At 44.0% G+C, this 14,409-nt stretch overlaps 1 protein-coding gene across 3 annotated transcripts in view; it reads left to right on the top strand.

Annotated features, from left to right (window-relative positions):
* Positions 1 to 14,409, top strand: part of TMPRSS2 (transmembrane serine protease 2) — a 306,146-nt gene that overhangs the window by 205,018 nt on the left and 86,719 nt on the right. For all 3 annotated transcript variants that reach the window (XM_086935437.1, XM_086935438.1, XM_086935439.1), the window contains 2 exons: positions 122 to 251; positions 5,943 to 6,050. In XM_086935437.1, the coding sequence (XP_086791563.1) occupies positions 122 to 251; positions 5,943 to 6,050 (238 nt within the window). The remainder of the gene's footprint in view (positions 1 to 121; positions 252 to 5,942; positions 6,051 to 14,409) is intronic.

Raw genomic sequence — 14,409 nt, 5'->3', positions numbered from 1 at the left:
CCATGATGTTTGAGTTCATTCTTTCATTGTTATCAAAAGTACCATTGAACCTTAACCATAGTTTGGGGGAACATATGTGTAGAGCGACCCTCACTGATTTGTTGTTCCTGTTGCATTACAGTTAGATTGCATGGACCCCTCTTTTTACTTCAAGCCTACTCATCCAAGTATACAGGATGGAAGTCCGTGTGTATGGATGACTGGAATGACAACTATGGAAAAACAGCATGCGGGGACATTGGATATAGCATGTAAGTATGATGCCTTTAAGCACCAGACATTTAACAACTGTGATAAGAGATGAAGATGATGCTTTTCATAAGAACAGTTTGACAGAGGCAAGGTGCTCTTTCCCTAATCTAAATATAAAGCTAACCTGAAATGTAACTTATGAAACACCTGGAGAAACAATCTATATGTTTATTCACATACTTTGGGGGGGCAAACACAAAGAAGGGAGACTTTAGAGTTTTTCAAAAAGATGCAGAGCAAGAAGAATATGGATCAACAATGTAAAGTTCCAGGTGTGACATCTCGTTCAAAATGTTGGTTCAATAAAACCTGGAGCTCTCCAGGCTAAGTATATCCTGCTCCTGATCAACAACCTGAGGTTTCTGTTGCTGTATATACCAGCATGGGATAGACAAGGGCGTTAAAGGTAATACAGGCCATCTTTAACAGAATTCTGTATTGACCAGGCATCCAGTGTAATGTAAACAAAGGAGGAGGGGAGGGTATGTGATCAAGGTTTCTGCAATAACCACCAAATGCGCTATATTTAATGTACCTCCATTTCTTGTTAAATGTGTTAAATATTATTTAAACATCTTACACCAATGTCACTGGTAGTGGTGCAACCTAATTTAAGTGAATTGGACACATAACCATTCACTTCGGTATTTTTCACATCTGATTCTGATCCCAGTGGTCAGACGCGTCCCATAAATAGCAAGAGGGGGTGGTAGTTGCTAGAAGTCTCTGGAGTCAGTCACAAATTATTTTCTGTTGCAGACTGCTGTACCTTGAATGTTTACTATACGTTACTGTAGTTAGAAACTTAGTTTTGCTTAAGCAGCTTGCAGTACCTTGGGCTGTTACTAGAGGTTCCTGAAGCCAAAACATGTTCCTTGCTGTAATCAAACTGCTGTATCTTAGGCCATTGCCAGAGGTTACTGAAGCAGGTTCCCTGGAGTCAGACCCAAATCCTTTTCTGAGGCAGGGTGCAGTACCTTAGTCTGTTGTTTACACTAACATGCTTGACACTTGTATGTGGAAATAAGGACATGGTAATTGAAAAGAAAAAATGAGTGAGCAGAATGTGAGGTGGAACTAAATGTGTCACCTCTTAAACATAAAAAATGGTACAGCAATGTTCAAAAAGAAAAACAATTATTCAAAATAGAAAAAAGATTCAACTGATTGAATCTCAATGCCCCTGGAGACAGAGATATTTTTCTGTAGCAGGCTGCAGAACCATAAGTGGCCATTAGAGGTCCATGCATTCTTAAAGACATGTTTTCCTAGCAGGCACTAGCACCTTAGGTTGTCATTAGAGGCATCTAGATTCAGACACATATCCTTTTCTGTAGCAATACCGTAGGCTATTGCTAGAGGTTCCTGGAGTCAGAAACAGATATGTTCTGCAGCAGGCTGCTGTACCTTAGGTTGCTGCTAAATGTCTCTTTAGTCAGAAACAAGGTCTTTTCTGAAGCAGGGTGCAGTACCTTAGCCTATTCCCAGAAACCCCTGGAGACCGTCCTGTATTCGGGCTACAGTATCTTAGGTAATTATTTGAGGTTGCAAAGGTGTCCATCATTGTCTCCTCAATGCCTAGATACCAGAGAATTATGTGCAGATAAAATGCTCTTCAATGCCTTTTGTTGACCATGGTAAAAAGTCAACTGTGTTTTTGTTTTTCACAGGCAAGATCTCAATTAGTGTGGCTTCGCCATAAATTTGCTGATCAATTTTTCACAAGTCTAATGAGGTTTACTTGTTTTCTATACCCTAAATAAAGACGCTAACGCTGAGCTGTGTTGATAAAAGTCCTAATCAGGGCTCTACATTCGTTCTAATGGCACTAAAGTCACCCTAATACTTGAAATTAAAACCAGCCACTTGTATATGGGAGCCAGGCTTTGAGAGAAACTGACAAAGTAGAGCATATGGAGAAAGGAGGAATACACTTTGATGTCTGTTAAAAGTGAAATGTTAAAAGTGAAATGTTACAGCAATGAGTAAAAACGAAATTAATTCTCTCTGGTCAGATGTGGAAGATACAACTCATCCAAACAGACACAAATCATGTTTCATTGTATCTTAAAGCGTTAAGAGTTCAATGAAGTCAGAAACCGATATTTTCTTAACAGGCCGCAGTACCTTAATTTATTAATAGAGGTCCCTGGAGTCAGATACGTATTACTGTAAACAAACTACAGTATTTCTGGCTGTTACTACAAGTCCGTTGGAGTCAGAAACAAATATTTTCCTTGTAAGCCCATTACTAGGGGTTCCTGGAGTCAGACATGTGTTGTTCTAATTGTCTGCAGTACCTTTCAGAGAAGTCCACCACTGCATCTTCCATACCTAAAAACCAAAGAACTATATATAGAAAAGATGCCCTTCAGTGTCGTTTGTTGCAAGTGGAAAGATACAATGGCAAAAGTTGACTGTTTTTTGCTTTCAGTGGGCCAGGTCACAGAGGAGAGTGACTTCAACATAAATTCGCATATCCACATTATCGAGACGGTTTTTGCTTTTTTTCCTGTGTCTTGCATGGCTGGGTGATGCAGCGTAATTTTCTATATCTTCAGAGTTTGGCGTAGACATCAAACAGATTGCACCACTGGTCGTATGGACCATAGGTTATAGCTTAAAGAGTATTCTGGGAGCTAACATCAGTACAATTCCAAATTACATTGAAATCCATTTGGCTCCACAAGAACGACAGAGAGGATGATTTTCAAACCACTAAAGTTTATTAGCAAATGAGTCAAAGTTATTGGCTTTACCAATTCAGTAAATCATATTTCATGTAATGTTCAAACTCAGTAGGGTTATTTCATACAGCGGACTATAAGAAGATAGATGGCAGCATAAATCATTACAAGGCATAAGATGCAAAACAGAGGAAGTATCAGGAAAGGAACTTCCCTAATCTAAATAAAGTACCTGAAAATGGCATAGGGCAATCCTAAGCAGAAGGCGTCAGTCTTAAATTTGAACCAAGTAAAGGTTTGGGGCAAAGAAAGGCATAAGCGTTTACAAGTTTATCTCAAGAACCAAGAGTATATGGTCTAATATTGCAGAGTTAGGGAAAGGTCTTCCCTCGACACAGTAAGGACAAGATCTCCTAAAGTATTTTAAGAGACAGTTAAAATACATTGCATTCTTTCTCCAGAATGTCTTCCCACCAACTCCTCCAAATTGGGACTAATCAGGTTGCACTGGCTTCCTGGAACAGGTAAACACCCCTCATTCCCATCATTGAGCAAAGGCTCACACGGCTGCATTCGCTGCACGGCATTGAATGTATCTGTGATCTCGACTGCATTGTACAGGAGGATCATTCTCATCCCCATGCATAGGGTAAATCACAACAGACTTCAAATGAAAGTTATCTACTTTTATGTTTCCAAAGCAAAATAGTAAACTACCCTGCTAACTATCGTGAGTTATCATGCACCTGCCACATAAAGCAAAACTTAAAAGCACATTTCAATATCAACATCATCAGGGCACAAATGTCAATCTTTTCGTGGTACATACTGTCGATAGGCTGTGACTTCAGGCTTGTGCTATACACCAGGACTCGAGATTAGATTGATTAGAAGCATACTGCTACCCCTGGGGACTTTACAGCTGATAACTCTGGCCACATATACGGAATTTACAGAACTTAAACCGAACAAATATTTGGAAGAATTCCTTACAAAAAACGATCTCGTTGGCCTTGGACATTTGTGCCCTGGAAAAGTCTCAATATTTCGGGACGAAACGCTTTGGCTGTGTCCTAGTCCATATTTTAAAGTTGAAGCAAAGAAATGAAGAATGAACTTCCTTACTACATGTGTCTCGTGATGCTCGCATTCAATAATTGAAACTCTAAGTAACTCTGTGTGTAGTATGTTGCATTATAACTTGTCTGATATGATGCTCAGCCATTGTCATTGCACTATAGAATGTTGGTATGTAGAACGTTAGATAGAGAGTTAGGTCAGTTGCTGAAGGGGCTGAGCAGGAGACATACTGCTCCTGGTGGGGTTCGTACTTTTATACCTATTTACGGAATAAACTACTTGGAAATATCATCTTCTGGATTCTACTCGTTTATCCTCCATACTTAACTGTGTCTGGGATATTAGGTCCTATTCCTGTTCCTCAAAAGACTTTTCCGTCATGCACTGTTATAGGAGTGCTTCTCCCGCCTTTTTTTGATAAATGTGAAAATACGATATGCTAAAGACTATACAAAGTGTGGCTTCTGTATATGTATATTACAACACATAAACACACAAATTAACATATGATTAGTAAAGTTTATGGAGCATTACAATTTCGCTGCTCCGATGCTAATGCTGGATTGTGATGAGAATATTCAATAGCATGACTCTAAATGCATTTCTCTATGTTCTGATATAATAGACCATAACAAAGCACTCACATGTAAAGCCGAGTATCTTGTTGTATAAGAGGTCTGCAGCAGATGCTGTCTGTGAGAGACCTAAAAGGTAGGCAGCACATCAAAGCAATAATACACCCATATGTTTTTAGGATTACGAGCTAGGGTGTCTACTCCCCCTACAGTACAACCTGCCAAGCACTTTGAAACCCCATATGAAGTACTCCTGTCAGGAATAGACTGACAGTATGTTCTAGAATAGACAGAACTGCAGACTTGAATTTTTGACTGTGAAATAATTAATGAAGCAATATTCAAAGATCAAATGTTTACCTCGTCCTTCAGTAGCAGAGCATAGCCAAGCTCTCGGAGTTTATTTTACACTGGCTACCATACCAATTGAGGCTACTGAATTTGAGGTCTGCCAACTGGGAATTGGTTAAACCACATTTATACATGTGATTCCGAATTGTATGCATCTCTGCATAAATGTGTGAAAAAGTGGGAGCGTTTATGAGAAACTGAGAATATAAAACATACTGTAATAGTCTCTCCTTTGGTTCTATGTCCATGTCTGTGGCTACTGCTATTTATGATGTCATTGTCATGGCAATAGAACATTATGGTTTGAATCCCACGAGGAGTTGTCAGTTCATGGAAGCTGTGGAGACATACAGTCAATGAAGCTTGTGCTCCTACACTCACATGTGTAGTGTGATCACTTCACATACCCTGTGTATTTAATGAAGAATTTCTTACCAGACTAGTTGTCTAAAACACTATTCTGGATTGTATTATCATGATACAATCCAGAATAGTGCTCTGGATTGTATTATCATGATACAATCCAGAATAGTGCTTTAGACAAATAGTCACCATTCAAAAATAAATGATTTTAGACATTTTCAGACCATGCTCAGGAGATGATAATTTGTCCTACTTCTTGTTTTAAAAATGATTTATTTCAATATGTACAGAAGCGCAACACCAGATAATTATTAATAATGCCAAAGCATAACAGAAGTGTTGCAACTGTTCATTAGCACCGTAGATTTTTCAAATAACTTGCCTGGATAGTAGATAGAGGAGTTGGACAGAACTAGTTTTCAGGCATAGATCCTAACGGAGCGGATGTGTGTGGAATGAGCTCTTACCACTGTGTTAAAGTCAGAGATAGACCTCCCACAATGTGTTACAATAGGTAGATTTAACAGTGTCTAATATTTATGGAATAGCAAAAGGCAAGTACCTCAACAGACTTCAAAAAAGAATAAAACATGAATATTATATTGACACACACCACCCATTTTTTTTTTTACAGAGATACCTATTATACTAGTGGACAACTTGCTTCTGGAGGTTCCTCTGAGTTCATGCGGGTGAACAAGAGCAGCAGGAATTCAGAGTTGTACAGAAATTTGTACTTCAGGTAGGGTATTGCACTCTTTCCTTTTTTATTCGCCCATTTAAAGGTTTGATTTTGCAAATTTCAGACTTATAATTCAATCAATTATCTAAAACAAATGCCACAGAACTAATAGAGGTGCTCCTAAAAAGAAGGACAAGAGGAAGATGGAATAAAGAAGAAAACTTTATAAACTACAGCCACTGGATGATCCATTTGCCTGCTTCTATGAGCTCAATAGGTAAAACTGCTAAACTAGGCAGAAATTGCTGGAGCTTCTACTGTGTCAAATCAAATCTTTGTTTTCAGCCATAACAGGTCATACCAATTAGCACGACTGTTTAAAGCACAATTTTCGGGAAATGGCCCACTCTGAAGTGTCACCCCAAACTTTTTGGCTTCCTCCTCCTCCTTTTGAGGAATTCTTTTTGTTGGTCTTAGGACTCTGAGCACTTTAGCACTGCTATCCAATGCTAATGTGCATGTGCTCTCTTCCCTAAAACATGGTAACATTGGTGTATACATGATTGGCATATTTAGTTCATGTATAAGTCCCTTGTAAAGTGATATACCATTTACCCAGGGCCTGTAATCTAAATGCTACTAGTGGGCCTGCAGCACTGATTGTGTCACCCACACAAGTAGCCTTTCAAACCTGTCTCAGGCCTACCATGGCAAGGCCTGTGTGTGCAATTTACTGACACTTCGACTTAGCATTTAAAACCATTTGCCAAGCCTTCAACTCCACTTTTATTACACATAAGTCACCCCTATGATAGGCCCTAGGTAGCCCTAAGGTCAGAGTGATGTGTAAGTAAAAGGCAGGACATGCACTTTCAAGTTTTACATGTCCTGGTAGTAACACACAGTTAAATTCGTTTTTCACTACTGTGGAGCCTACTTCTCTCATAGGCTAGCATTGGGAATTCCTTAAAACATTTTAAAGCTCTAATTCCTAATTAGAAAGGAGTAGCTGCATCATGTTTCATAACTTTGGAATGGTAATGATGAATACTCTTTACTGGTAAATATGGATTTAACATTACTATTTTAGAAATGCCATTTTTAGAAAGTTAACATTTCTCCGCTGTTAACTTTGCTCTCAGTGCCTGCAGCCTGTCTCCAATACACATTTGGACTAGGTAAAAGGACTCATCTGCATTCATCTACATTCTGAGCGCCTTGAGACCTTTATGGGTGATTAACCGAGCTGTACAAACCCCTGATTGATTGATTGGTTTGATAGCCTTCCTGGACAGGAAGGGGGAGAGGGAGCTCGCACATCTGAATAGGGTGTGTCCTGTCCCCATACAAAAACTGATTAACGCAAGGCAGATAGGGCTGGAATGAAAGGGTATCTGTGCACTTCAAGGAGCTGCTTTGAAGTCACCCCTCACTACAAAGTCACATTTTGGTATAAGTACTGGGGCTCTGGCCCTACCAAATCAGTACACTACTGGACATGTGAAGTACTCTGCCAGGAGTAAGGATGGCTGTGCTACAAGGAGTGTCCCTTCTGCTTGACTAACTGTCCTAAGGAACTGCTTCACTGCTGTGCTGAGTTGCCCCTGCTGCCTGCTGATCTCTGTCCTTCTGAAGACAAGGACTGTACCCATCTCACTTGAACCCAGAGTGATTCAAAAGACTTGCTGACGTGCCTCCTGTTTTCTGAAGCCTCAGGGGCATCAAAGACTTCCTACAATTCCGCTGGTGCTGCTGGAATCTGCTACCTGTGAGTCTACTTCGACACAGTGGTGACTTTCCGCCAATCGGAACCAACGCATTGCCTTCAATGCTGAAGCAGTGGGCGCTCGGCAACAGTGATTCTACAGATGGCGTGGCTCGATGCCGACAGACAGCATGACTCAACAACAATGCAGCGCATGCACTGCAATGGGGTTCGGCGCCGAAGCTTCCTTTTACCACGTTGATCGGTTACCATAGCTCGACTGCATCCACGATCGATGATGACACAGTGCGTCCTTGAGTTATCACCTCGAGTCTTCAAATACGACGCTTTGCCATATCTAAGGTGCTTTGTTAGTGGGACTTGTCTGGGTCCTGTAGCCGGCCTGCCCTCCATGGCGGTCGGCCTGAACTTTAGACTTTCCACGGTCTAGCACAATCTAAAGTAATCTTTTAGCTCTATTGACTTCTAAGCACTATTTTTGGTTTATTCTTTTAAAATACACAGCTCTGTTCTACTAATTGAATTTTTGGCGTTTTGGTCTTGTGTTACTCAGATAAATATTCTCTGTTATTTCTAAACCTTTGAGGAGTCCTTTTGTGGCATTTTCATTGTGTTTTTGTATGCTCACAATACTTTACACATTGCCTCTTTAGCCAGCCTGCTATGTGCCAAGCTACCAGAGGGAGAGCACAGGTTATCTTTTAGTGTGTTTGTAGCCTACCCTGACTAGAGAGGTGACTCCCGCTTGGACAGTGTGCATACCTCTGCCAACCAGAAACAGAATTTTTAACAACAATAGGTTTAAAAAAATTCACAATTAGCTCTTACAATCTCATAAGATAATAATATGAATAATCCATTGAGTTCAATATTTTAGAAGTTATGATTGTGAATGACCATATGAACAGACTGTGATTTCATAGATTTTCTTACTAAATATCTTAAACTGACCAATAAGCGAACCTATGTACTACCCTTTGGTGTGCTAAGTGCTGAGTACGGATGAAGAGGAGTACTTATAAGCTGTGGAATTTGTGATCGTAAAATACACCTGCATGAGGCGTGGACTTATCCCTCAGTTGGGCTTCCCCATATTTCACTGAGTTCCCATTAAAGACAGCTTCCACCATTAAAATAACTCTAGGGAAAACAGTTGATGTATTCTTGCGATATCGGTGTAGAAGAAAATGTGCTTGATTCAAAGCTATTTAACACTTGAGAGCAGTTTCAGAAGCTATACTCATAGAGTGTATATTTTGCTAATGCATTCACCATGCACTCGAGAGTTAGCCCCCCCAGTGCCACACAAATGGTCGGTATATTTTAGCACTTAAAGACAACAGGAGAATGCGCATTCAAGGAAATGGCATCTTTAAAGGTCCCTGTAATAGTGCAAATGCATTTATGCATCCCCAATGTCTGTTGTGATTTGTCAGCATATTGCAAAATGCTGGTTTCGGACCAATAGATATCATAGGAATCATTCGGATAGCAAGCACATCAGTGAACCCTGTTTTTCGTGGGACTCTTGATTTCCAGGCTGTCTAGACCACGAAACAGCCATAAATATATTGTTATCGTCCGATCTCCTGCAGAGGTCTTCTGCTTTGTTGCTGCGCTTCCTAATGTTGTACTGTATAAAGAGTGGACATAGGTAATGTTTTCATTTACTTAGGGTATGGTGGCACAACAGGAGAAAATGAGTTAATGTTTCCAGGTCTCCCAAGGAACATAGGCACAGGTCTGTTCCCTCTTCAAGATATTTATCTTATTACTGATGCCACTGGTAAGGTGCCCAGTCAGGATTTTAGATAGAGAGATCTCCTTTCTGCTGGGAAGATTTCATCTAGGAAAGTTTCAGTCTTGTTTGAACGACATATAGTGGACCTGCTCAGCTAATCTGTGCTTGATTAATATGTTCCCAGTTTGCAGCCGCGGTCCGTGCAGGTAACCACGGTGAGGGGGGCCGTGTAAGGGGGGATTTCAAGGCACAATGATGAGGAAAAATTAAATAAATAATTATTATCCCCTCTGCATCGTGCCTCGAAATACCCCCTTACATGGCCCCACCGCCACACCGTTGTTACCTGCACGGACCGTAGCTGCCAGTATGCCTTCATAACTCGATCAAGACTGGCCTTTGTGATTAATTTCTTTATACAGCCAGAGGTCTTCTAAGCCAATATTATGAAGGACATTTAATATATGGGCAAACCACGGAATTGTGTGATAGTTTTAATTGATCATGATGTCCGATAGTGTGGATCTGTAAGAAGTAATGCATATTGAGTACTTTATTGGTGCCTAAGATCTGCTGCCAGAACGTCTATTGGTGTTCCACAGCCCAAGTGCAACAGCCGTCGTAGGAAGTTGTTTTCAGAGGTTTGAACAGAGGGAGTTTTTCTATCCCCCCCAGATCTCTGAGCCATAAGTGCTCACCAACGAACTCAAGAACTCGAAGAAGAACTGCAGAGCCCCTGAGAAAGCCTGGCGCAGAGACCCAACACCGGACAACATAACTTCCCACAAGCTCGCCACCCGAAAACACCACCAACTGATCCGCACCACCAAGAAAACTGCATTCAAGGAACGACTGGACAACAACGCACACAACAGCAAGGAACTCTTCAACATCGTTAAAGAGCTCTCCAACCCCAACGCCGGAAACAACGGCATCACCCCTTCGCAAGACCTCTGCAACTCCCTCGCCTCCTACTTCCACAACAAGATCGCGGACATACACAACAGCTTCAACACTCAACCGACGCACGCCACGACCGAACCACCGCCCCCCACCACCACCCTCCGCGCCTGGACCCCGATCAGCACCGAAGACACCGTCCGAACGATGAACTCCATCCACTCCGGATCTCTGACCGACCCCTGCCCTCACCACGTCTTCAACAAGGCCGACGCTGTCATCGCACCCCACCTGCGGGACATCATCAACACCTCCTTCAACACCGCCACCTTCCCGGAGAGCTGGAAGCACGCCGAGCTCAGCGCCCTACTCAAGAAGCCATCAGCCGACCCCACCGACCTCAAGAACTACCGACCCATCTCTCTGCTCCCGTTCCCCGCTAAAGTCATCGAGAAGACCGTCAACAAGCAGCTGGCCGCCTTCCTTGAGACTAACGGATCCCTCAACCCCTCGCAGTCTGGCTTCCGGGCCAACCACAGCACCGAGACCGCCCTGATCGCAGCCACCGATGACATCCGAGCTCTGCTCGACAACGGAGAAACAGCGGCCCTCATCCTCCTAGACCTCTCCGCGGCCTTCGACACTGTCTGCCACCGTACCCTAGTACAGCGCCTCAGCAACATCGGAATCCAGGAGAAGGCACTGGAGTGGACCATCTCCTTCCTCACCGGAAGGACACAGAGAGTCCGCCTCCCCCCGTTCAGATCAGAAGCCACCGAAGTCATCTGCGGCGTCCCTCAAGGCTCCTCACTCAGCCCAACCCTCTTCAACGTCTACAGGAGTCCCCTCGCAGCCATCGCACGCCAGCACAACCTCAACATCATCTCCTACGCTGACGACACCCAGCTGATCCCCTCCCTCACCAACGACCCCGCCACTGCCGGAGACAACCTACACGAAGGGATGAAAGAGGTAGCCGAATGGATGAAGAACAGCCGCCTGAAACTGAACTCGGACAAGACGGAAGTCCTCATCCTGGGATCCTCACCCTCCGCCTGGGACGACTCCTGGTGGCCCCCCGCCCTAGGCAGCGCACCCAAACCAACAGACCACGCATGCAACCTGGGCTTCATCCTGGACTCCTCTCTCTCCATGACCAGACAAGTCAACGCCGTCTCCTCGTCGTGCTTCAACATCCTACGCATGCAATGCAAGATCTTCCGGTGGATCCCCACCGTGACCAGGAAGACGGTCACCCAGGCCCTCGTCACCAGCCGACTGGACTACGGTAACTCCCTCTACGCCGGAACCACCGCCAAACTCCGGAAGAGACTCCAGCGGATCCAGAACGCCTCAGCACGACTCATCCTGGACATCCCCCGTCGCAACCACATCTCCGGACACCTGAGAGACCTCCACTGGCTCCCGGTCAACAAGAGAATCTCCTTCCGTCTCCTCACTCACGCACACAAAGCCCTGCACAACCAAGGCCCATGATACCTCAACAGCTGCCTCAACTTCTACGCTCCCAAACGCCAGCTTCGAGCGGCCGGCCACGCCCTCGCTGCCGTCCCCCGCATCCGAAGAGCCACCACAGGAGGAAGGTCCTTCTCCTACCTCGCCGCCAAGACCTGGAACTCCCTCCCTACCCACCTCCGCCTGACCCAGGACCACCTCGCCTTCAGGAAGCAGCTCAAGACCTGGCTGTTCGAGCAGTAGTGGACCACCCCTCCCCAAGCGCCTTGAGACCCTCCGGGTGAGTAGCGCGCTATACAAATGCTTTGATTGATTGATTGATTACCGTGCTCGCTTTCTTTTTGTATACCAGTATAGCTCCTCACCTCAGTATTGCACCGCTCCTCAAATCTAACAGGTGGGAGCGCGCACAGGGCTTTGGAGAGGTGGAGTGAGCCCGCCCTGGGATTAATATTGAAACATCGCTGTTAAACCCACATGGTATGTTGGTGAATGGGGACCCCATGTGATTCCACGAGCCTGCCTGACCCCAAGATGGTGGCAAAACATAAGGCCCCTTCGGCCTGAAGCTTATCAGCAGCTGATTACAAGTGAAAGTGTGTGATCGGCCAGGAGGGGGTAGGGATCTCTACAATCCTCTGGTAAAGAGCTCTGATACCTCTGGGTCCAACCAGGGTCCACTCTGTTGATCATGCTGATCCTCTGCTTGGTTTGCACCCCCTTTCATCCGGATTATAGAAAATTGTGGGATCCCCTGAATTCGTACATCAAGGACTCATCCCCCCTGCCTGACCTCAAAATGGTCGCCTCAGTCATTGACTCTGTGAACTCTCCATTGACAGTTGAGACCCAGCCATTTTGACTGATGCCCAGTGGCGCTACCTCACGAGCTAAAGGGGAGATGGGCTATGGATTCCCTCCTTGGCCATCACCTCCCCAGCCGGTCCTTGAGCAAACTCTCCTGCATCTCGCCGACCTCATCTCCCTCCTCCCCCTTCACCCTACCACTCTACTCTTCTCTTCTTTCCAGCTATTGACCCCTGCCCTCACCCATCCTTGCTCATAGTTCCCACCCTGTTTATCTACTGGACTTTCTTATGGGAACTTTCCCTCGTCAGTTAAGACCTAGCTATTTGACTGATGCCCAATGGAGCTACCTTGTTTAGCTAAAGGGGAGACGGGATGTGGATTCCCTCCTCTGACGTTACCTATCCAAACGGTCTTTGGGCCGACTTCTCTTCATCTCTCCTACCGTCTTTTACCTCACACTCCCCCTTCACACTTCCCACTTTCTCCCCATTTCCCTATCTACTTCTTTCACCTTTCTTTCCTCTTTCAATGTGTTGCTTACTTTTTACTTAATGTGTAATTGTTATAATTTTCTGTATCTTTCCTCTTGCAATGTGTTGCTTATTTTTTACTTAATGTGTAATTGTTATAATTTTCTGTAACATTGTGTAACCGAATGTAAAGCGCTCTGATACCTATGGGTCTAGCCAGCACAATATAAAACTCAATAAATAAATAAATAGCTGATCCCTCTGAATGATTTCCACATGATTTGGTGATTCTCAGCACCGTTCCAGCTTGCTAGGCCAGAGTGTTGTTACTCTTGGATAGCTGCAGGCCCCACAAGAGATTGCCATCCAGGCGGATTCCCAAGCAATCAAAAGGCTTGTTATAGACACTGAATGTTGCTCTCAAGTTGATTTTTTGGTTTAGGATCATGTACATAGTTTTCCCAACATTGTGTCTTGTAGCACAGAATGACTCCAAACCTGCCAGAAAACGGTGCACTATAGCTCTGTTCTGGCCATTGCACTATGTTGTCTGCGATGAATGGTATTGGAATAGACTCCTTGCTCAGTTTGGGTACATCTATGGCTGTCAAGTTTTAAGGACTGCATTGTGATCGCATCTGCAAATTACCTTCATGATACTCCGTATTGTTTGGTCCATTAGGAACTCATTTGATCCTTGAACCATGGGTTGATCACCTGTCTCATGAAATACATATAGTTGTTGTTTTTTGTCTCACAAATCATAATCGTCAGATGTTATACTTCGCAGCTGGAAATCCACCCTGTTGCTACCTGGGTTTTCATGTGCAGGAGACTCTGCATTCAGTAGAATAGATGAATCCTGGCACTGTTTATCGGGGTAAATGATTGAATTTCAGCTGTGAGAGTTGGGGAGAATAGCATTTGCAACGAGGACTCTTTTGTTGATGCCGGGTTTGTGCATTTTGATGCATACACCATAGCGTTTGAGTCGCACATCGAACCTGCAAGGTTAACTTGACCAGAAGGTAATGAAAGAAAAGGTTCTGCGATTTCAACAATTAATAAAGTGGATCCTAAGGACTCCCATGACTTTGATCTATTCAAAAGCGGTACAAAAGTTCAGATGCTCCGTCCATTACCACCCCCTTTTGTACCTCTTTTGGCCGCCATAAGTGTGGCAGGGTATGCTCAGACGTGAGTCCCTTGCTCACTTTGCCACGGGATTCAAGCAAGCCGGGCTGAAGACGGCTGGAATGCCAGAAACCGGTCCTCGGAAGCTTGTTTCCGGTCCAC

Source organism: Lissotriton vulgaris, chromosome 8 (genome assembly GCF_964263255.1).
Source record: "Lissotriton vulgaris chromosome 8, aLisVul1.2, whole genome shotgun sequence".
Taxonomy (NCBI): Eukaryota; Metazoa; Chordata; class Amphibia; order Caudata; family Salamandridae; genus Lissotriton; species Lissotriton vulgaris.
This window is presented reverse-complemented; position numbering and strand designations above follow the sequence as displayed.